Here is a 22,000-nt window from a genome sequence, read left to right on the forward strand (position 1 = left end):
ATGGTGACATTCAATTTCCAGTGCCTGTTGCTTTCATGCCTGTTCATTTTCATTAAAAGTAGGTATTTTTAGGGTTAAATTTCACTGCTAGTGGAGGTGGGGGGGCGGGGGGCGCATTTTGCCGGTGAGATGCTGGTGAACGCTGCCTGGCCAATCGCCTTGCTCCTGCCCCTCCCCCTCTTCTCTCCCTCCCTCCCCCCCCTCCCCGCACCCTCCTCAGAAGCCTCTGGGCTGAAGAGAGCAGGAACGCTTGTCCTCGCCGATGCTTCCTTTTACTTTTGGTTGCCAGGTAGGATGTGTATGGTTTGTTTTTTTGTCACTAGGAGTCTTTCTGATAGGAAAATCGTGTTCTGATTAGTCAAAACAAGTGTCCTAGTGATTTAGGGGGGGGACCCCCACTTATTTAAAACAAGCTCTGAAATGCAAAGAAAATAATGCTTACTTAAACAGCAGGCTTGCAGATGGTAGGTGCACAAATGCATTTTGTATAAATTACAAATATAAATGGGAAGGAAAGAGTCTGTGAAGTGAGAGGGACAGCTGTAGAGCTGAGCTCTTTTGCCAGTGCTTGCTTTCCTCTCTTTGCTTCCCAGTTCCTTGGAATAAGGGATTTGTATCCATCCAAGGCATCCTACGACTGAGGAGCACACTGTAAGCAGCAAGAGGTGTGAAGCGGCGAAAGCTGCAGGTTACCCTCCTCAGGAAGCAAGAGTGGAGGGAAAAAGTAAAGCTGGATCGGAGTGGATTTGTAATTTCTAATGCTTTTTTTTTTTTTTAACCTTCTCTCTCTCTCTCTCTCTGTTTCTTTGTCTTGTTATATTTGCAGCGAGCTGGAAGGTTTCACCCTCTGACAGGGGGAACTAAGAGGAGGAGGAGGAGGAAGAAGGGAGAGACTGAAGGGGACGGTCTTGTCGAGGGAAGAGATGTCTTATCTCCAAAACCTGTCCCTTGCTAGAAGGGGTGATCCTTTCTCCCCCTTTTCGCCTGCTGCCCTGAACAGCAGCCTGGACAGCCGGGGTCTCTTGTTCCCCTCCGCGGGGTGCCCGCTCAGCGGCCCGGGGAACCTGTCCGGCCTGGAGGCGAACCTGTCCTACCTGTGCAACCGGACAGAGGCTTACGGCAACGACACCACCTCCATCATCATCGCCATCATCATCACTGCGCTCTACTCCATCGTCTGTGTGGTGGGGCTCTTCGGAAACGTGCTCGTCATGTATGTCATCGTCAGGTAAGCAGCCCTGGAGGTCAGATCAAACATAGGACCCCTCCCCACACGCACACACACACACACACACCTCAACCCCTAAACTCCTCTCACCTCCCCCACCCAGAGGGAGGACTCTGACCAGCCTCCTGAGGCAGTTCTATTGGAAACATTTCCTTCCTTCAGCTACTGATCAGAAAATAGGTAGAAGTTTATATTGACTGCAAAGTGGAGGAGAGAGCGTCCCAGTGTATGTTGTTCAACAGTTCGCCTAGAAGATCCACCACCAAGATTATTGTTGAATGAACTAAATAGCTTTGACTTAATATATAAATCAGGTCTAGAGCAATCTTCAAACTGTCTGTTTTGATACCTAAATTAGAAAGTCCTCTTAATACAGTTGAGTATTATGTGCATGATATGTGTGAATATGCTACTTTAGCAGGAAGCAGTAATTTCAGCTGTGTACTCGTAGCACATTTGGCATAGGCGCTTTTTCTGAGTGAATGTAATACTGATCCTGAGGTGAGCACCGTGCCACTATTTAATGTGTTCTTGATTTTAATTCTGAGAGCTTTGTGCTCTAATGCCAAAAAACATGAGGGGCGTTCTCACCAAAATGTCCCGCCACCGATGATTTCAAGGAAACTTGGCACCTGAAAAGTAACCAAGATTTGTTAAAGCAATGGGATCCTGCCAGGTACTTGTGACCTGGATTGGCCACTGCTGGAAGCAGGACACTGGGCTTGATGGACCCGCGGTCTGATCCAGTGTAGCAAGCCTTGTGTTCTTATGAAATGTGTGGAATATTGATTGTTCGGGAAATAAGAAAAGCATCAGCCTGACTGGTGTTCAGGAACATTTCATGTTGATAGTAAAAATATGAAATGCAAGCTTTTCTAACACATTAAACAGGTTATGGAGGGGAGAAGGGGAGATGCCAGGATGCCTCAAGCAGTTAACAAAGTCAGTGTGGAGAATAATTGATTATATTGAGCGACCAATGATTTTATTATAAAGTCTGTACGTTGTTCACGATGTACAGCACAATGTGCCTTCAGCTGTCCTGCAAAGCAGTAAGGCTAGGTTCAGAAAGGGCAATGAGCACTCTGGGGTGAACTTCCTCCTTGCGTGGGCAAGATTTCCCCTGGGTGCTCTAGGACAGACTTGCTTCATGCTTCAGGGTCTCGCTGGCGGTTTCTGAAAAAAAAAACAAAAACCCTCTCTAGAGGGACCAAGAGCTGGTGTGGAGATATATATGAAAATCAGAGTGCCTTACAAAAAAGCTCTACCCCCAGTCCCATGAATCCTTCCCTTGCAGAGCTTGCAGTCTGAATGGATAGCGAAGGAAAGAGGAGATCCTGGTTCCTTAGCCAAGGTATCAAAAGCAGGACTCGAACTTATGTTTCCTGCTTTCTAGCTCTCTACCCAGGGTTATCCTCTCCTTAAAAAAAATTAGAGATGCTTTATTGATTCTTAGAAACCACAACGATGATGCACTAATGTATTTTAGAGGGATGTAAACACTATTACAAAATGAACAAGCTATCACCTCCAATCATCGCCAGAATATTGGAGGTTATTGTTCATTTGGTTATTGATTCTTAGGGCAATGCATGTGATAGAAACCGAAGGAGGGGCCAAAATCGATGCTAGATTGCATGCACCGCTACCGCAATATTTAAAATATGTTTATTCTGCTGTAAAAGTAATTTGTTTCTGCCTGTACATGCTACATCTGGAATTCAGTGCTTTTTCCCATATTACCATAACCTTTTTTTTTTTCCCAGTTTCTTATATAGTTGTGTTATGTGCGTGTTTGTAAGCAAAGTTGTAAACACATCTTTCCATAAGCCCAGTTGCATCACAGGTCAGTGTATATATGACAAGTCTTTTCTGTCTGTGGAAAGCCTTTTTTTTTTTTTATCCACAGGCTTTTTCTGTCAGAGACAGGGAGCGATGCATCTCGTGTGCTTGTTCCATTTGTGTGGTCTCTGAGAGAAAACAAACTGGACTGAAAGAACTGTGTTCAAACAGCTCCATCTATTGAAAGAGACGAAGATAAAAACAGATGGGAAAAATGATTCTTTTCTTCACCCATGGGTGAAAAGTAGTAGTGACTATGTAACTTCATGTTTTCAATTTTTCACTGTCCAAGGGGGCCGCTGTACATTTCGTATGACTACTGAGATGTTTGTGTATTTTGGTTTCAATAAATAAAGCATAAAAAAAATAATAATGTTGAAAGCTCCAGGAAACAAACTATTAGTTATAGAACTAAATCTTCATTCTTTCTAACAAAAGTCAACACATGCTGAGATACATTTCTCTCTTCTGTTTAAATACAATTTTTTAGACTTATTTAGGTCAGATATTCCATAGCTCTTTGGAATAAAGTGCCCACTATAAAGTGTGACATCCTAGATAGCCTTGGTTCAACCCTCTATGCTTTTCTTATGAAAATAAATGTCAACTTTAGCCCCCATTCTCCTCCTGCACCCCTCTAAAATCAATCACTAATGTAGGAATGTGTAAAAATCTGGCGTCAGCCCAAGGACCTACCTTCACACAGAGTTTGGGGGAGCTAGTTCCATCCATTGCACACACAAAACACATGCATGGTTTTCTCCCCCTCACCTAACCGCACCCCGGAAATGCCTCCATTGTAATGCAGGAGAAAAATGGGCGCCTTATGCAGTTACGCAGGTCCTGTTACTCACCCACAAGGTGGGCAATTTTCAGACCAGCAGTTTGGGCAGGTGAAGCACTGGTAATCCAATGCAATCCCTTTGAAAATTGCCTTCCCCAAGTGATACAGTGCATATGCTACTAAATCAGCGACTCCCCGGATATAGGAAGTAAGATACAAAATGAGATGCTGAAGTAACCTGGGAAGGCATTTTTGCTCTTCAGAATGGCCTCATGTTGTTCAGTGTCCAAAACTTAAGCCTCTTCCCTTGATGATTCCAGTACGTTTGCAGGAACATTTTTAACAGGCATAGATCCTGTCCCCCCCGTTCCCCTCCCCTTCCCCTGCCCAAGAGACACTAATTGGAGGAACAATGCAATCCATTTCATCTGTTTAATCTGCATAATTCTGAAAACATCAGGAAAGCATACACATCTTAATTCTTAAAGAAAAGTCTCAACACTCCATCTTTATCAGACTCAAACACAAAGGTCTCCAACACGGTACCCAAAGAAACTTCTATCTCTTGTGCATGTGTGTGTGAGAGCGAGACTATCTAAAGACACTTGGTCCTCTCCTCTAGCACCCTGCCACCCAGACGCCCCCTTCATGAAGCGAGGAACTTGAAAGATCCTAACGGTTAGTGGCATTGTATGTTCAAATCCTTTTTACATTTTATTCAAGTACCATAGAACATAGAAACATAGAAATGAAGGCAGAAGAAGATCCAACGGTCCATCCAGTCTGCCCAGCAAGCTTTCACACTTATTTTTTTTTTCATACTTTTCTGTTACCCTTGTCCCTTTAAATAACTTTTTTGGTTCCATTTCCCTTCCACCCCCGCCATCGTTGATAGCAGTGCTGGAGCTACATCTAAGTGAAGTATCCAGCTAATTGGTTTGGGGTAGTAACCGCCGTAATAAGCAAGCTACTCCCACGCTTGTTTACCCAGCCTGTGCAACTCAGTCCTTGTTGGTTGATTGACTACAAATCCTCTTTTCTTCATACCCCCTGCCGTTGAAGCAGAGAGCTATGCTGGATATGCATTGAAAGTGAAGTATCAGGCATTTTTAGTTTGGGGTAGTAACCGCCATAACAAGCAATTACAAGGATGGAGTTTAAGGGGGCAAAAGGAGATACAGAGGTGAACATTATTAAGCTTCATCTTGATGTGTTCTCCGTGAGGAGTTAGCAATCTGGTGTCAATCTGTTAACAAAGCTCTGTAGAGAAAGCTGGGAGTTAGCAATCTGTCAGGAAGCTCTGTTGTTAAAGCTGGTATTTAGCAATCTGTTGTTATTTAGAATAGTTGTGGGTGGATCCTTAGACCAGTGGCAGGTGACCACGCCCTCGGGGGAAATCCTGAGAGGGACCACTGGTCAGGCTTAGTGTAGGAGACAGACACACACTAGTTCTTTTATTAGACAATATAGTAAACCACCAAAGGTGGCAGTAGTGAGCTGGAAGCGCCCGGCTGGGCTGTAGTCCCTCAGGTTCTGGAACAGCGATCCCAAGGTGTTCAGGAACAAGTCCTTGATGGTAACACTCACACAATAATCTCTTAAGGCAGCCCAGGAGATGGTATGCATTAGGCCCTCGAGGAGCGAGTACCTGGACCTAGGGAAAGCTCTGAGAGATAGATGGAAACTCACTAATGTTGTAAGCAGCGATGACTTCTTAGCAGAAGTGGTATTCAGGAGCAAGTCCGGGACGTGGGCCCTTGAGGAGCAAGTACCGGTTCCGGACTGCGACCTGAAAAGAAAAAGAGAGAGCGAGGCCCCCGAGGAGCGGGTACCTCTAGTGAAGTCCGAGGAGGCAGAATAGCTAGGGTTGCGGAGAGAGCGAATCCTATCCGCAGCGACCAGGAGGAAGCTAGGTAAACCAATCCCTTGCTAACTCATCTTGTTAGCGAAAAATATCTGGAGCTGGTGACGTCATCTCAGGGGGACGCCACTGAGGTTCGCGCCAATGCTGGTACATCAGTCGGGCCGCGCGCGCCCTTAGGCATCTGGTCAACATGGTAGCCGGCAGCGTCGAGCCAGTCCGGGAATACTGCAGGAGGACGGCCTGGAGATGCCGCAGCAGCTAGCCTTCCATCAATCCCGAAGGGAGTCGCCAACGAGGTAAGGTGGGCGGAGCAGAGACGTCGGACAGCGACGGACACAACAGTTCTTCTCACTATGTATTTTAGATTTTCTATCTTTTTGTAAAGGATTGTGTCATTCTTAATGAAAACATTTGAGTTAAGTCCCATACTGACCCCATCTGGGCTTCCAGGACCTCAGCATGCTAAAAATATACTTTAAAGTGTCATCTTGAGCTTTAGACAAAGGTTTAAATTCAATCATGCTTTTATCTAGGGAGTCTATACGAATTACAGTGTAGAACTCCATCCTTGTAATTGCCTTCTATATTTTGGGGCATAGAGATGGCAATAGTTTGCCCTCCCTCCCGTCAGCATCAGGCCCCATAGAAACTGCCTCTCATGGTTTCCTCTGTGTTTTCACACTAAAAGGTACCACCTTCATGGCAGCTCCTCGGTCGAGAAAACCCCCAGTTGGCCTTTGAACTAGGCATATTACAAGCTCAGCTAGTGGCTCTTCATGCCAGGACCATCTTAAACAGCCGCGCTCCTATTCACCGAAGCTTTCGGGTTCAGGGCACTCCCCTCCAGCCGTGCTCTCACTTCAGCTTCTTTGGGTGCTGGCTCACCTGTAGATGCATCACAAGGCACAACTGCCTGCAGCATGGGAGATATGAGCTGCCCCACTGACAAAGAAACTCCTAAGTCCAGGCGGAAATTACCCCCCCCAGACCCCTGCGCCCAAGAACACCGCAGGACTCAAAGCACTGCTCATCTGCTGGATGGCAAACCAACACCTCCATGAGTTCCGACATTGGCAGAAAAGAAGCCGGGGAGGCAGCTTCTAGTTTTATCTCTTCTTTTTCCTATTACGTGTGGTAAAGGGGAACTTTCAGGGAAAATATGAAGCCCCGGAGGAACAGAGATAAGGAAGGCTGAGGAGCAGCAGCACGACGCAACAAAGTTGGACCTGCACCTTTTGCACAGTTTTCAGAAGCACCAATGTATGCGACTCTTTACATTCTGCTTTAGCTGCATCCCAGACGCAAGTAGAAATGGGAAGGCTTTCAAAGGCGGGAACCCAAATTCGGTCAACTAGCAGATGCTGGCTTGTGTTTTTTGACCTGAGAGTCACTGAGACAATTAGAAGTCAGAGCAATGCACCACCTCGCTCCGATTGCCACTGCCACCCTTTTGTCAAGCCAATCAGCCCTCTCCCCCCACAGCTACTGATGCCTCAGCCATCCACCTTGCTCCCCATCGCTATTCTGGCATGTGGCTCAACTGAGCAATTCTGAGCTTCATGGGTCCAGCAGGCCCATGTTGTTTGCAATGTTGAAGAAACTGCAGGTGCCACTGCAAGAATAGTGGAGAACCGCACGCATCCTGCAGCCTAAACTTAACTATCTAAATTTAACAAGTCAAGAGGAAAAGGAACACATGATAGATGATACAGACCAGAGTAGTGAAACTGGGGGGGGGGTGGGGGGGATTAAGAGAAGAGGTTTTGAAACAGAGACTCAGGATGGTGGGTGAGAGATGACTTGGATGAGGGGGAGAATGGTATGAGAAAAGAGAAGAGCTCAGAATTGGGGAGAAGGGTAACGAGACAGACTGGACTGGAGGAAGGTGCGGAAAAAGAACTAGAAGAGAGGCTGCAGTGAGTCGGTGAGAAAGAGGGAAATGGGGGGGAAGGAGGCCGGAATATAGCTGAGGCCAAAATGGAGAGATAGGTTAAGGGTAGAAAGTTGAAAGAGAAGATGCAAACAGGTGATACAACGGGAGTAAAAGTTAAAATAGTATAGAGGGAATGAGAAAGGGAAATACAGGCAGAGGAGATGATTTACTAATATGTGGTATTTAACCACAGGGGAAATATTGCCTCTAGATTTACTAATCTGTGGTAGCAAGAGGGGTTGGGAGTTTTGGGATCCCACAGGGAGTTTAACACTCTGGGCTGGGGGTTGTGGAGCTGCTTGGCATCTTTCAGTAAAGACCCTGGGAGCACTGAAATACAGGTTAGCGTTCCAGTGCCCCCAGGGGGAAGTTAACTACACCTTTTGAGTTGTGGTTAACTTTTATCAAATACCATGGCTTGCGAACTTTGAACACAAGCTGCATTATTTGATTTCCCTGTTAACAAGTTGACTCACTTGCATTTGCATGCATCTGGGTTTGCCGAGCTACAGATACTGTAATCACTGTGCAGTAAACACTGTGTTTACCATGTGAGAGTGCGTTTCACAGCTTAATAAATGACCCCAGGAATTCTTGGAATATACACACATGACGCAGAGGAAAGGCGGATACAGAGGATGAAGGAAAGAGCAAAATTCAAGGAATATAGGAAAGTGAGAAATTAAAAAAAGAAAAAGGATGGAGGAAAAGAAAGAACAGAGAGAATAGTCAAACAACAGATGGAAAAAGTTTGGAAAACAGTTTATTTTATTTTTGGTTTGAGTTACCTGTCAATTTTTTTTTTTTTTGTGTGTGCAAATTAATTATTCTTGATTCATGTTTGTCCGTTAAATTTAAGTTTCAGTCTTCATTTCTGTACTGGTTTGACTCATCTGAGATTATAAGAGCTGTGTTGCCCACTTCTAGATCCAGAGGGTTGAACTTGCATAGACTGAAGATACAGGCACTGAAGAATGGACCGAATTACCCGAATTAATGGAGTCAGTAGACAAGAGGTTCTAAATATGATTCTCCGGACTGACCTAGCTATCTAGATTTCAGAATATCCACAATGAATAGTCTAGGACTGTGCACGGAAATGATTTTTGTTTGTTTGTTTGTTTCAACAAGTTCATTTGTTTCATTGTGTTTCTCTTCTTTGAAGTGAAATAAAATATTTAAAATTGAAAAAAAGAGAAAGAAAAATACAAAACTAAGAATGGCAATGAGTCTGCTGACCATATAAAAATCTTAAAAAAAAAAAAAAAGTGCGCCTCCCACTGTCCTGGACTCTCCCCGTTCCCCTCCCAAATCTCCCAAATCTTACCTCATAGCCAGGGTATAAATAGGGCAGGAGTGATCCCCAGAAACTCTTGTCCTGTCGGTTTCCATACTTCAAAATGGCACCAGTTGACACAAGGCCAGTGCCATTTTGGATTATGGTACTGACGGGCCAAGAGCTCCTTCCTCCTTTGGACCCTAACTATGGGGGTAAGCTTCGGGGGGAGGGGAGGGCTTTGGGGATGATTTGAGGGCCTGGTGGGCTTCAGGGTGCTGGGGGAATTTTTTTTTTTGAAAAATATATGTTCCTTGCAAATGTCTGCGAAATAAATGAGATGAAATAGGAAATGTCATTAAACCTTTCCTATTTCATTTTAAACCAAAGAATATCCATGAACTATATTGCATTTTCAGGCACTGACTCCATTGTACGCAAACATATTTCTTGCATATTCATTGTGAATATCCTGAAAGCCAGACTGACTGTGTGGCTCCCGAGGACCTGGTGGAGATCTACTCAACTAGACAACATGGCAGAAATTCCGTGGCAACATGGAAAACAAACGTGCACACATTACAAATTATTCCAGACCAAACACATCTCTGTTAATTGTTAGAACGCCAGATTCTGCTTACAAGATTAACTCTTCTAATAACAATATGTATGTATGTATGTAACACATTTTATCTGTAAGGCGTTTTATCATTTATTTTTTTATCTTAAGAAGAGCTATTCTGATACTTTGGAAGCAGAAATCAGCACATATCTGATGCCTGGAGTGCCCATTACAGGTTTTGCAAACAGTTGATGATGTTTCCAAGATTATATTTTCTCCTCACAATATTAAAATTACATGAGTGGTACCATAATATACGACATCAGTCACTGGAAAGCTATCACTACTCCATTGATTAACAAACAGGTACTGGCTAATAAGAGTACCATCACCGAGAGAGTAGTATTTGCTGACTAGAAGTCCATGGTCTCAAGTTCCACTTTAGAGCCTGTGCTTCAACATTCAGTTTTGTACAGATATCAAAGTGCCCTCAGTGAATCGGCGTGCATCTGTTGGAAAGGGATGCTGAATGTAATAACATGTCTCCAAACCCAGGAAATGCTTCAGGGTGCAGAGATAACCATGGCTATGTAATTCTGTATGCAAGGATAGTTTTCTCCAGGATGGAATAACATGCTATGTGCAATTTGACTTAAACATTAAATGATGGATTACCAAGGATAGTTTACACTGCAGTACCAATCCGGATCAGAAAGCTTTCATTAGCAGACGTTGAACATGATCAAACCTGGGAAATCCCTTATCATCCAACTATTAGCTTATTCATGCAGTCTAATTGGCTGTATTAGTTAAACAATATGGGGGTAAGTATTCAAAAGCCATTTAGATGGACAAATGGAATGCCTATCTCCTGCCCTCCAGGAACACCCTGGCTTACCCGGGTACGTTGGGAGCATTCCTGGGTCAGCAGGTAGGCATTTCAGGGAGGAGCTGAGTTAGCTGGATACTACCTATCTTACCCGGGTATATTCAGCGGTGTGGCCGTGCCGCTGAAAATCCCAGTTACGTTAGCTGGATATGGGTATCCGGCTACCATAACTAGCCGCTTCGCGGCTGAATATTTACCCCATGATTTTTTTTTTAACAGAATTATGCAGATTTAGGTAAGAAAGCTTTATTTAAGAAAAGAACAACAGCTCTGCTACATTATTGTAATAGAAAATAACTTAATGGAAAAATGTCTCTTTACATTCTAATTAAAGAGGCCAATACATTATACCCTTTTGTTTTTTGTTTGTTTCGTGGTCTGTGTTCTCCCTGATTGTAAATCTATTAAATAAATAAATTGTGCCTACTTTCTCTGTGGGCAACTTTTCCATCAGAAAAAACATGTGTAATTTTGATTAAACAAAACTAGGTGCACTGTTCTGATCTCCATCTTCTCCACACTCCCCAGACTGCCTTTTCACTCTGCAGGTAAAAGCATGGATGCCATGTTGTTGACAAATATGCAGACTTTCACATAAAGAATAGGTTAGGAGATAAAAGCCCCAGTTTTTGTGCGTGAAATAATATTTTATTCACAGAATGTTTGCCCTCAAAGGGGTAAATTTTGTAACTGTTCATTCTGGGCAAAAAATTCCCTAAGCAAAAATTTTAGCATGAGCTCACAAAAGAATTTAGCATGCGTGCAAAAACTATATATATATATATATATATATATATATATATATATATATATATATATATATTTATTTATTTATTTATTTATTTTAGTTTTTTTCTATACCGGCATTTGTGAGAATATCACATCATGCCGGTTTACAATAAACAGTGGGGTGATAAAACGGAACAGTGAACGAGATAATATGTACTAAACATACAATAGTTACAATAAAACAAGGAGGTGTACAACTAGGAGCAAGAAGAAGAGAAGATAGTAACTTTAACATAGTATATTAACCTGCAATATAGTAAGGTACAAAACAGGGAATTGAGTGATTTACAATGAATTGTTCAGTTCGCATAGATGCAGTTTTTAACATGAGGGTATTTGGAGGTTTATGCAGATCTTTGTTGCAACAGTATGTTAAATTCTGGTCACACTAGCATGGCTGCTTTAGTATTGTGCATGGTAACCCCAAAAAGTTGCTGTGCATGTTCTACAATTCAAAATCCTCTTTGCCAAGTATCCAAAAATGAACAGCATGCATTTTCTCCAGTAGCAATAATAAGCTCTGACTGGGGCATCCCCATTTCCCCCCCTCCCCCCATCTCACCATCATTTCTTCTGGTAAAGGGCTGTGATTATTACTTAGACCAATTAAAGACAGACCATTCATTACTCATCACCCAGATCTAAACTTTCCATTAGTATTGCCTCCAAGTCACTCTTCCGCTAGATATCTAAATTACCTGGAAAAAAAAATGCACTCCTTCAAAGCAGTAACCTTTTATTTACCACATAGTGGGGCAGATTTTCCAAAGCATTTGCATGCTTAAAACTGGGGTTTACATGTTCAAATTCACTTTACCCGTCTAAGTGGGTTTTTGAATATTGCAACACTAAATGCCATTGAATTGTCAATTGTTTTACCTGCGTAAAGTACACTTTTGAAAATTGCTATGATAGTATGTTAGATTTACATGTGTAACTCACCTGGAAGTATCTTAGGTAAGTATAACTACTAGATCTCTACACTATCTGCTAATTAAGAAGCTATTTTTTCAAATTCGTGTGGGTTTTCAAGTCAGATTTCCTTTTGAAAATCTGATGGTGGGCTGGTTTTTTGGGGAAGACTTTACCCCATGTAATTTACAGGTGCATAGTTCCCAGGGTAAAGCAAGTACAGGGATTTCAAAATGAAATCCTTCTGCGCTCTTCAGCAGCCCTGCCATTCTCGACTCAGAGTCCCATCGATGTGGCTCACTCCTCGGTCCATCGGACCATTTGCCAGTAAGGTACCTACTCTGCCTACCCGCCTCTCTGAAGATACATCATTTTTAAAGTATAAGCACGTTACTTAGCTTAGGCCAGAATCAAAAACAAAGAAAAATAGGGTTCCTCTTTCAATCATTTCTGGACCTGTTGTCTCCAGGAATTCAGTCAAATGAATCAGTTGGAGAAGTTTGCAGTGGAGAAAGTGTGGGGGGAGCTTGGCCGGCAAAATTCTTTCTGAAATATTTGGAGGTTGGAATTCCACACACAGCATTTCTTTTTTTAAATCCCCATTGCCACATGAGGCCAAATAAATTTAAACCTAACTGGCTTATTTTCAAAAGATACCTGATTAGGTTTAAAATTATCTGCCTAATTTTAGTCAAATAACTTTATTCAGGTGTTATGATTGCCGGCCAAGGACCCCCGTGGCCAACCTCATTCACCCAACGCCACACCATTGTGACTGGGCCAGTCCCGGGCCCCCTTGCAGCAGCAGGGAGCTGCTGCCGATGGTGGCCCTCTTCCTCATGGCCCTGAGTGCCACTGCCATTGGTGCCACCACCACTCCCACACGGCTGGATGTCGCCACCACTGCCGCTGACTTCTTCGCAGCTGAGGAACGCCACCAACATTCTGCCCCTGCCCCTGACTGCCTAGGCATGTAAACGCGCCTCTCTGCAGGATTTAAAGGGACTGTAGTGAGAAAAGCTCTGCGTCCCTCATTGATGACATCATCAACCCAGGACTACGTACGGCTGGATTCTGCCTCCAGCTTTTGCCTTGACAATAGGTCTTCTCTCTTCAGAGTGTTGATTGCCTTCCTGAGTTCCTTCCTGCCTTCTGTGCTCCTCCTTCGTTCATCGGACTGATCTTGGCTTTGACTTCGGACTGGACCTTGACCATGAGCTATGCCACCTGCATCAACCCTTGCCTGGACCTTGACCATGAGCTATTATGCCTTCCTTGACCCTTGCCTGGATCTTGATCTCAAGCTTTGCTGCCTGTTCCATGCCTCAGCCTGAGCACCCGTTTCTTCTCTACACCTATACATCCTACGCTGCAGAGGCCCCACCTAAATGCAGCCGGCCCCAGCAACCGAGGGTTCAACCTAAGGGGAGCGTGGGCTGGTGGTGGTTAAGCTCCTGCTGGGCCTCTGCTGTCCACCAGCCTCACCTACCAATGATGGGGACATGTGGGGCACCTCTCCACAGATAGCGTCAACTACCCCTCGGTCCAAAGGTCCACCAGGAATATTAATATCCAGTATATTCAAAGGTGATGACTAAGCAGAACTGAAACAAATCTTAGTGTACCTGGAAGCTATGACTAGTTGAATTTAGCTGGATAAATTAGCTGTTTTTAGACTTTTCAAATATTGGCTCCAAACATGTCTCCAAATCATCTACTGGAGTACATTTTTAATGTAGCCAAAAGTGCATGAATTATGAAAGTACACATATACTTTCAAGCAAGTGAAAATGTTCTTATGTAAATTTCAGGCTGCGAGGTAGTCAGTTGGACCATTAAATGATCAAGTGGTAAAAGGGGCACTTAGGATTACAAAGTCATAGCAAAGAGACTAAGGCCCGGCGACACACATAAAAAACCGGGACACGCATATGTCCTGGAGCTTCGAAAAAGGGGTGGGGTGGGGCAGGGCCAGAGGCCTCCGGCACAGCGGCCATTTGCTGCTGTGTCGGAGGATTGCGTGCCGGCAGGTACAAGAGATAAAATAAAGGTCAGGGGGGTTTAGGATAGGGCTAGGGGGCAGGAGGGTTAGGGGAAGGGAGATTAGGTTAGAGGGTTAGGAAGTTCCCTCCGAGGCTGCTCCAAAATCGGAGTTGCCTGGGAGGGAACAGGGGAAGGCCACGGGTGTCGGCGCACGCAAGATGCATTAGTGTGCACTGCCTTGTGCGCACTGACCCCTGATTTTATAATGTGCACACCTGAGTGCGCATGTTATAAAACCGGGTGTCCATGTGCACGCACCGGGTAGCGCGCGCAGATGGACGCCTGTGCTTAGGTTTTAAAATCTACCCTTAAATGAATTATTTGCTTTGGTCTTCACTGAGGAAGATGTAAGAGAGATACCCAGGCCAGAAATGATATTCAAAGGTGATGACTGTGCAGAACTGAAACACATCTCAATGTACCTGGAAGCTATGACAAGCTAAATTGACAAACTAAAGAGTAGCAAATCACCTGGGTAAGATGGCATACATCCCAGACTGATGAAAGAACTGAAAAATGAAATTGGGACCTGCTATTAGTAATTTGTAAACTATCATTAAAATCGTCTACGGTACCTGAAGAATGGAGGGTTGTCAATATAACGCCAATTTTTAAAAAGTGATCAAAGGTTGATCCAGGAAATTACAGATCAATGACACTGACATCTTTGCCATGCAAAATGGTAGAGACTATCATAAAGAACAAAATTGCTGAACATATAGATAAGCATAATTTAATGGGACAAAGCCAACATGGATTTAATGAAGGGGAGTCTTGCCTAACAATCTGCTACATTTTTTAGAGGGTGTAAATATGCATGTAGCTAAAGATGAGCCAGGTGATATAGTGTACCTGGATTTCCAGAAAGCATTTGGCAAAGTTCCTCCGAGTCATTAATGACTTCGTAGGGAATTAAAAACTCATGGGTTAGAGGGTAATGTCCTGTTGTGTATTGGGAACTGGTTGAAAGATAGAAAACAGAGAGGCGGTCTAAATGGTAAATTTTTCTAATGAAAAAGGTGAATAGTGGAGTGTCCTAGGGATTCGTTCTGGGACCACTGCTTTTTAATATATTTCTAAATGACTTAGAAATGGGGAACAATAAGTGAGTTGATCAAATTTGCTGATGACACAAAACTATACAAAGTTATTAAGAGATTTGTGCAATGTTCTCTCAACATAACCTAGCTTGATGTTACCCAGGTAGAGAGTCCATCAAGCTAGGTTGAGAGAACATTGCACAAATCTCATCTTTGGGTGAGTTTCCTCACTCTGAAGGTCATCAAATCTTCACAAGAGACCACTGTTCTGTTCGTTTGTCTCTCTCTGAAAGTCAAAGTGGCTCCTAACCCCTACACTCCTACCTAAACCTCACCTCGAGTAACTAGGTGGGCCTCATATAGAGGTATAAATACCTACCTAGTATGAGGGCATCATGGCTACTCTCTCTTTCTTTCTCTCTCTCTCTCTCTCACGTACACAGAAGGACCCTGATGCCTGGCTCTCCAAGAGCTTAAAATATTACCAAAGAACACACCCCTTTTCCTATTGCATGTGATATTTAGTGCATTCTGATAAATCCAGGCCTAAGTCTATTTTACAGGGATGGTAACTTTCAAACTGGTGCTCGCCCAGGAATGCAGGCATTTTATAACTTACATGCCGTACACACATGTGGGACAAGCATGTGCACGCAAATCCCATTCCTACCACATAAATTGGAGGATTTTAAAGGGGTGCATGCAGATGCCATTCCCAGTTTTACCAGTTCATCCCCAATTAAGAGAGAGATCCTCCTAAACTCCCTAGTTTAATAGTTTTCACTCCTCCCAGTTAGACCCGATCCCTAAAACCTTGCAGATCTTTCCTAGTTTTCTTTAATTATTAATTTACACGTCATCCATAGAAGAAGTAGAGTTAAGCACACATCTCTGGTTCACGCCCCAAAGCGTCCATGCCCTTCCCCGTCCATTCCCATGTCTCATCCCTTTTTGAAATGTTTGGAGAAGTGTGCACTGCAGGAGACGAGATACGCACGTATCCAGGAGACCTTTTAAGATCTGCTCGGCGCGCACAAGCCCGACTTATTCGCACATCCCCTAATTAATGTGTGTACCCGGCTTTTAAAATTCAGCTCTGTCTTTACAAATGTACCTCTTAATATTTATCTAATATTCAACCACTTTGAAGTCCCTTTCTTTAGACAGACAGATAGATATAGATTAGTGCTACATTTTGCATTCATTGTAATTGGAATCAATATTAATCATAATTTATAAAAATGCAGTTGAAAGGGAACAGTTTTTATTCTGTTGATATTCCATTTACTCTGCTTCATGAAGCTATAATGTATTGTTAACAGATGTAAACTCTTGTAGAGTTATTAGTTACACACAGATGTTCAACCTGTAGGTTTGCATGTAATTATTGATCTTGCAGTAAGCAATACAAAGTTCCAGGGACAAATATTTTAACTCTCCTGAAATGTTGTTCTCTAAATAGTGCATGCTTTTATGAAGACCCAGCTTCTCAAATATGTTTTGTTTTTTTTAGAATTAATCATTCATTTATCGTATATTGACTAAAGGCTGAATACCAGGAGGCATCTCACTGAATCCAGGTTATTCACTGATGTTTAGTACATGTTTATTTTCCACTTCTAAGCCAGAAACAAAATAATTCTTTCACATTTTACTCATTTTATTATGGTTTAGCAAATTTATTCTTAAGGGTCAATCCTAGTACAGTAAAGCATCACTTGATATGCGTTATTTAGCAATTTTGTAGGTGGCATGTCCATTTGTTTAAAACAAACATGGAATCCAAACCAAGAGGCCCCCCCCAAGCTGGCCAAAAGTCCCTGGTGGTCCAGCGGGGGTCCTGGAGCGATCTCCTGCACTCGGGCTGTCGGCTGCCGGAATTCAAAATGGCGCCAATAGCCTTTGCCCTTACTATGTCACAGGGGCCGACGGCCTGAGTGCAGGAGATCGCTCCAGGAGCCCTGCTGGACCACCAGGGACTTTTGGCAAGTCTTGGAGGGGTCAGGAGGGTAGGGGTTTATTTGTTAGTGATACGTTGTATTTGTGGGGGTTCACCATATGTTTCGTTACCCCCTTGAATACAACAAATATGGCATATATGTTGTGGATTGCCAATACGTTGCAAACGAATACATACCCCTAGTATGTGCTGTATCATGCTGTTTGCCCATAAACTGTGTATTAAAGCAACAGCATTGCTGTGCTTCAGAGATAAAAAGGAGGCTCTGTGGATTAATCTGGAAAGAGGGGAATGGGACATCTCCCTCACGAACCGCTGCACTTACCTCCAGCCCTGAGTTTCTAACGACAAACAGGATTTCCCCAACAGAAGCACAGCAGACCGCCGTATCTGAGAAGGCCCGACATAATACCAGGCAAGACACCACCGTCCTCCAAACATGGCTGCTCGTACGCACATACACACTCGACTAGCTCCAATTTAAAGGCTTCATGGAGGGAAATCCCCCACAGCACCCTTGGATGACATCATGAACCCTGGCCTACATAAGGCCCATTCACCCTGAAGTCCTTGCCTTGGCGAGGTCTCCTACCACTGTGTAGAGTGAATTGTCTCAGCTTCCTCCTGCATTGTCTTGAGTTCCTGGTCTTTATTATCTCCACCTCCAGTCCCTGGTCATTGTCCTGGTTTTGTGGTCTTCGTCTCATCTGTCAGTTCCTGTGGTCAGTCTTCAGTTCTTGACTCCTTCAGTGTGCCTTACACCTCTTGTGTTCCTCCTTGTCCTCCTGCTCTGCTCATCCATTCCACTTTCCCTCAGATGAATCTTCGGCTTTAATCTCTGTTTGCTTCCTGGACTTCTTTTGATTGCTGCCTGCCACTGACCACTGCCTGACTACTGGATATTCATTAATGCCACCTGCCCTGACTCTGGCCTCTCTTCAACTTCACCTGCTTTCACCTGCCTCACCCACAGACCTGCTGCAGAGGCCCCACTAAGACCTGCTGCCCCGGCACCCAAGGGCTCAACCTAAGGGGAACATGGGCTGTTATGCAAAGCTTCAGCTGGTCCTCTGCCTCACCTGACTCCACCAACTCTACCTCAGACAAGGGTCTATGCCTTCAGCACTATCCCCTTTCACCCTTACTTCATGACGCCTCACTCTATAGCCTCCTTTCCATTGAAAAAGGTTCACCTCCTGAACATGGAAACCTTTGAGATATTTGAATGTCTCCAACTCTCTATCATATCTTCCCTATCTTGCCTTTCCTCTAGGGTATACATGTTTAGATCTTTAAGTCTATCCCCATATTGTTACATATTTCGGTAAAATTAACAAAAGACAAACCTTTCCTGACAACCTTTCTATTTTGTCACTCACAAAAATGTTGAAAAGAACCAGTCCCTGAGGTACACCACTAGTAACAGCCCCCTTCTCAGAGAAAACTCAATTTACCAGTACATTTTATTGCCTTCCACTCAGCCAGTTTCTAACCCAGTCTCTCTAAGGTCCATACCATGGATGCACAATTTATTTATGTCTTCTATGCTGAACTGCATCAAAGACCTTGCTGAAATCCAAGTACACTACATCTAGCGCTATCCATTGATCCAACTCTCTGGTCACCCAATCAAAGAAATTGATCAGATTTATCTGACATGATTTAACTGGTAAAACTATGCTACCTCGGATCTTTCAATCCATTGGATTCCAAAAATTTCACTAGCCTTTCTTTTAGCAATGATTTCATTAGTTTAAGAACATAAGAAAATGCCATACTGGGTCAGACCAAGGGTCCATCAAGCCCAGCATCCTGTTTCCAACAGTGGCCAATCCAGGCCATAAGAACCTGGCAAGAACCCAAAAGCTAAATCTATTCCATGTTACCGTTGCTAGTAATAGCAGTGGCTATTTTCTAAGTCAACTTAATTAATAGCAGGTAATGGACTTCTCCTCCAAGAACTTATCCAATCCTTTTTTAAACACAGCTATACTAACTGCACTAACCGCATCCTCTGGCAACAAATTCCAGAGTTTAATTGTGTGTTGAGTAAAAAAGAACTTTATCCGATTAGTCTTAAATGTGCCACATGCTCACTTCATGGAGTGCCCCCTAGTCCTTTGCTCACCACAGCGGTCAGACTAACTGGACTGAAGTTCCCAGCCTCCTCCTCACTTCCACTTTTATGAATGGGAATCACATCAGCCCTTTTCCATTCCTCTGGAACTACTCCAGACTCTAAGGAAGCATTGAAACGGTCAGCACGGAGCTGCCAGGACATCTCTAAGTTCCCTTAGTAGTTTCCCATCTGGCGCCGTCACCTTATATACTTTAAGTTTAGTTAGCTCCTCATGAACACACTGCTCTGAAAATGAATTAAGATCTACCTCACTTCTAATCTTTGAGTATTTTATGTGGTCCTGCGCCAGGCCCTTCCAGAGTGAATAATGAACAGAAATATTTGTTAAGTTAGTTTGCTTTTTCCTCCTCAGGCTCTACATATTCCTCCCCTTCACCTCTGAATTTCACAATGCTACTTTTGCACTTCCTTCTATCACTAACATATCTAAAAAAAAGTCTTGTCCCCCCGTTTTACCATATTTGTTATTTTTTCTTCTATCTGAATTTTCACATTCCTGACTACTTTCCTTACTTCTGAATTTTTCCAGTTATTGTCACCTGTCTTCCTCTTTCCGCGATCTCTTGTAGTTTATGAATGCTAACCTTTTCTTCCTTACCTTTTCATCTGCTTCTTCAGAAAATCATAATGGTCTCTTTTCCTTTTCCCTTTATTTACATTCCTAACAAGAAGATTAGTTGCTCTTATGATACTTCCTTTTAATTTTGCCCACTGCCCTTCTACTTCCCCTAGATTTTCCTTCCTATCCAACTAATGACTCCTTCAGATATTCCCCCATTTTGAGAAAGCTAATTAATCCTGAAGTCTAGGACCCTCACTTTAGAATGAACCTTCATCTCTTGCATTCTAATATTGAACCACACCATCCAGTGGTCACTGGTTCCCAGCTGATCATCCACTACAACATCAGAAATACTGTCCCTGTATTACCCCCTCCCGTATGGGTTCCTTTATCAGTTGATAGAACAGTTTACCCTCCCCACCCTCTTCAATCATACCCTTGGTGCCAGTGCTGGACTGGTTTCAAAATGGCACCGATCGCCTTTGCCCTCACTATGTCACAGGGAGCGACCGTCGCTCCCTGTGACATAGTGAGGGCAAAGGCGATCGGTGCCATTTTGAAACCAGTCCAGCACCGAGGGTATGATTGAAGGGATGGCTCCTGGACCCCCCGCTAGACCACCAGGTACATGTAAAAGATTTTTGGGGGGGTCGGGAGGGTGGGAGAAGCAAAGGGGTAATTTGTAAAGGGTTGGGGTGGGTTTTTTTATCGGGCCATCGGGGCCATTTTTATCAGTGGTAGCCAAAATGGCGCCGATGGCCCGAGAGCAGGAGATTGTGCTGGGCCCCCCCCCACTGGACCACCAGGTAATTTAACATTGTGGGGGGGGGGGGGTTCGGGAGAGCAAAGGGGTCATTTGTAAAGGGTCGGGGTGGGTTTTTTTTTATCTGCTCAGGCCTCACTAAAAAATTAATGATGTGAATTGGAATCGGAACCGATTCCAATTCACATCTCTAACGATCCGATTTTTTTCTCCCTCCATCCGAACCTGATCGTTAAAATGATCGGGCACACGATTCACATCTCTAGTGCTTGGTGTGTTCATGCCGTTGTCACTGCTACCTTGTTGCTCTTCAGATGCCTTGTTTGCGCTTGCTGCTGTTGTTGGTTCCCTTTGCTCCTCCGTAGGTGTCTTGGCCCTTTATTGATGCTCTTTGTCCCTCATCCGGAGTCTTGGGATCTTCTTGGTGCTCTGCGTGACTGTTTAATGCCTCTCATGGTGCTTTGGGGTCTTCATGCCACCCTCTGTGCTGCTTGACCCTCTATTGGTGCCTTGCGGTATTTCCTGCTACTTTGGTGCTTCCTTTCCCCTTTCATGGTGCCTTGGACTGTTTATGTGCTGCTCTTCACCTCTTTTAGTGCATTGGGGTGTTCATTCCACTGTTGCTGGTGCCTCCTTTGAAGCTTAGGGTACTCCTGCCACTCTCGCTGCTTAGCTCCTCTCATAGTTTCCTGGATTGTGGCTGCCTCTGTTTGGGCTACTTTGTTCTGTCATGATGCCTTGAGCTATTCATGCCACTTTTGGTGCCACTTTTACACAGCCTTGGTGTTCTTGGAGTGCTTTTCCCTCTTCTGATAATGTTTACCTGCAAGTTTCATTGCAACTGATTAGAAAACCCCAATTTTAGATTCCAAAATAGGACGCATTGCTTCCCCATTGACTTTAATGGGAAATAAATGAATGAATGATACAAATAAATGTTTTGGGTTTTTTTGTTTGAAATGAACAAAACAAATTATATGGCATATGAAACAAAATAATGAGGCAAAATGATTTTTGTTTTCTGTGCACATTCCTAGTATTTACATCCTTGCTGAAAGGAAAAGAGAGCTCATTAAATGTTATTACCCATTTCAAACTTTTTTAAAAGTGTAAAATGTCTACAGTCATCCTTCAACCTATGTGAAATCAATTCAAAATGAATCAGAAAGGCATTGCAAGAAATGTCAATGCACTTTGCCCTCTACAGGTTGCATTGTCATTTGCAATGTTGACGCTGTTCATCAGTTGACCTCAGAAATTAAATTCTCTGCTGTCAGAAGGAAGTTTATGAAGATAGCAGCAACAACTGCAGAGTATCTTTTATATGCCAGCTCGAGCCACAGATTTTCTTCAGTAGGAAACCACAAATAGTAATTCAGAGCATTAAGAAAAAAAAATCTATATTTTACTGTA

The 22,000-nt window shown here is 43.5% G+C and overlaps 1 protein-coding gene across 2 annotated transcripts in view; it reads left to right on the plus strand.

Annotated features, from left to right (window-relative positions):
• The first annotated feature begins 204 nt into the window (after window positions 1-204).
• The window catches only part of OPRM1 (opioid receptor mu 1), a 127,205-nt gene continuing 105,409 nt past the window's right edge, over window positions 205-22,000 (plus strand). For both annotated transcript variants that reach the window (XM_029596574.1, XM_029596575.1), the window contains exons 1-2: window positions 205-289; window positions 827-1,228. In XM_029596574.1, the coding sequence (XP_029452434.1) occupies window positions 924-1,228 (305 nt within the window). In that variant the 5' untranslated portion in view covers window positions 205-289; window positions 827-923. The remainder of the gene's footprint in view (window positions 290-826; window positions 1,229-22,000) is intronic.

This window comes from Rhinatrema bivittatum, chromosome 3 (assembly GCF_901001135.1).
Source record: "Rhinatrema bivittatum chromosome 3, aRhiBiv1.1, whole genome shotgun sequence".
NCBI classification, from domain to species: Eukaryota; Metazoa; Chordata; class Amphibia; order Gymnophiona; family Rhinatrematidae; genus Rhinatrema; species Rhinatrema bivittatum.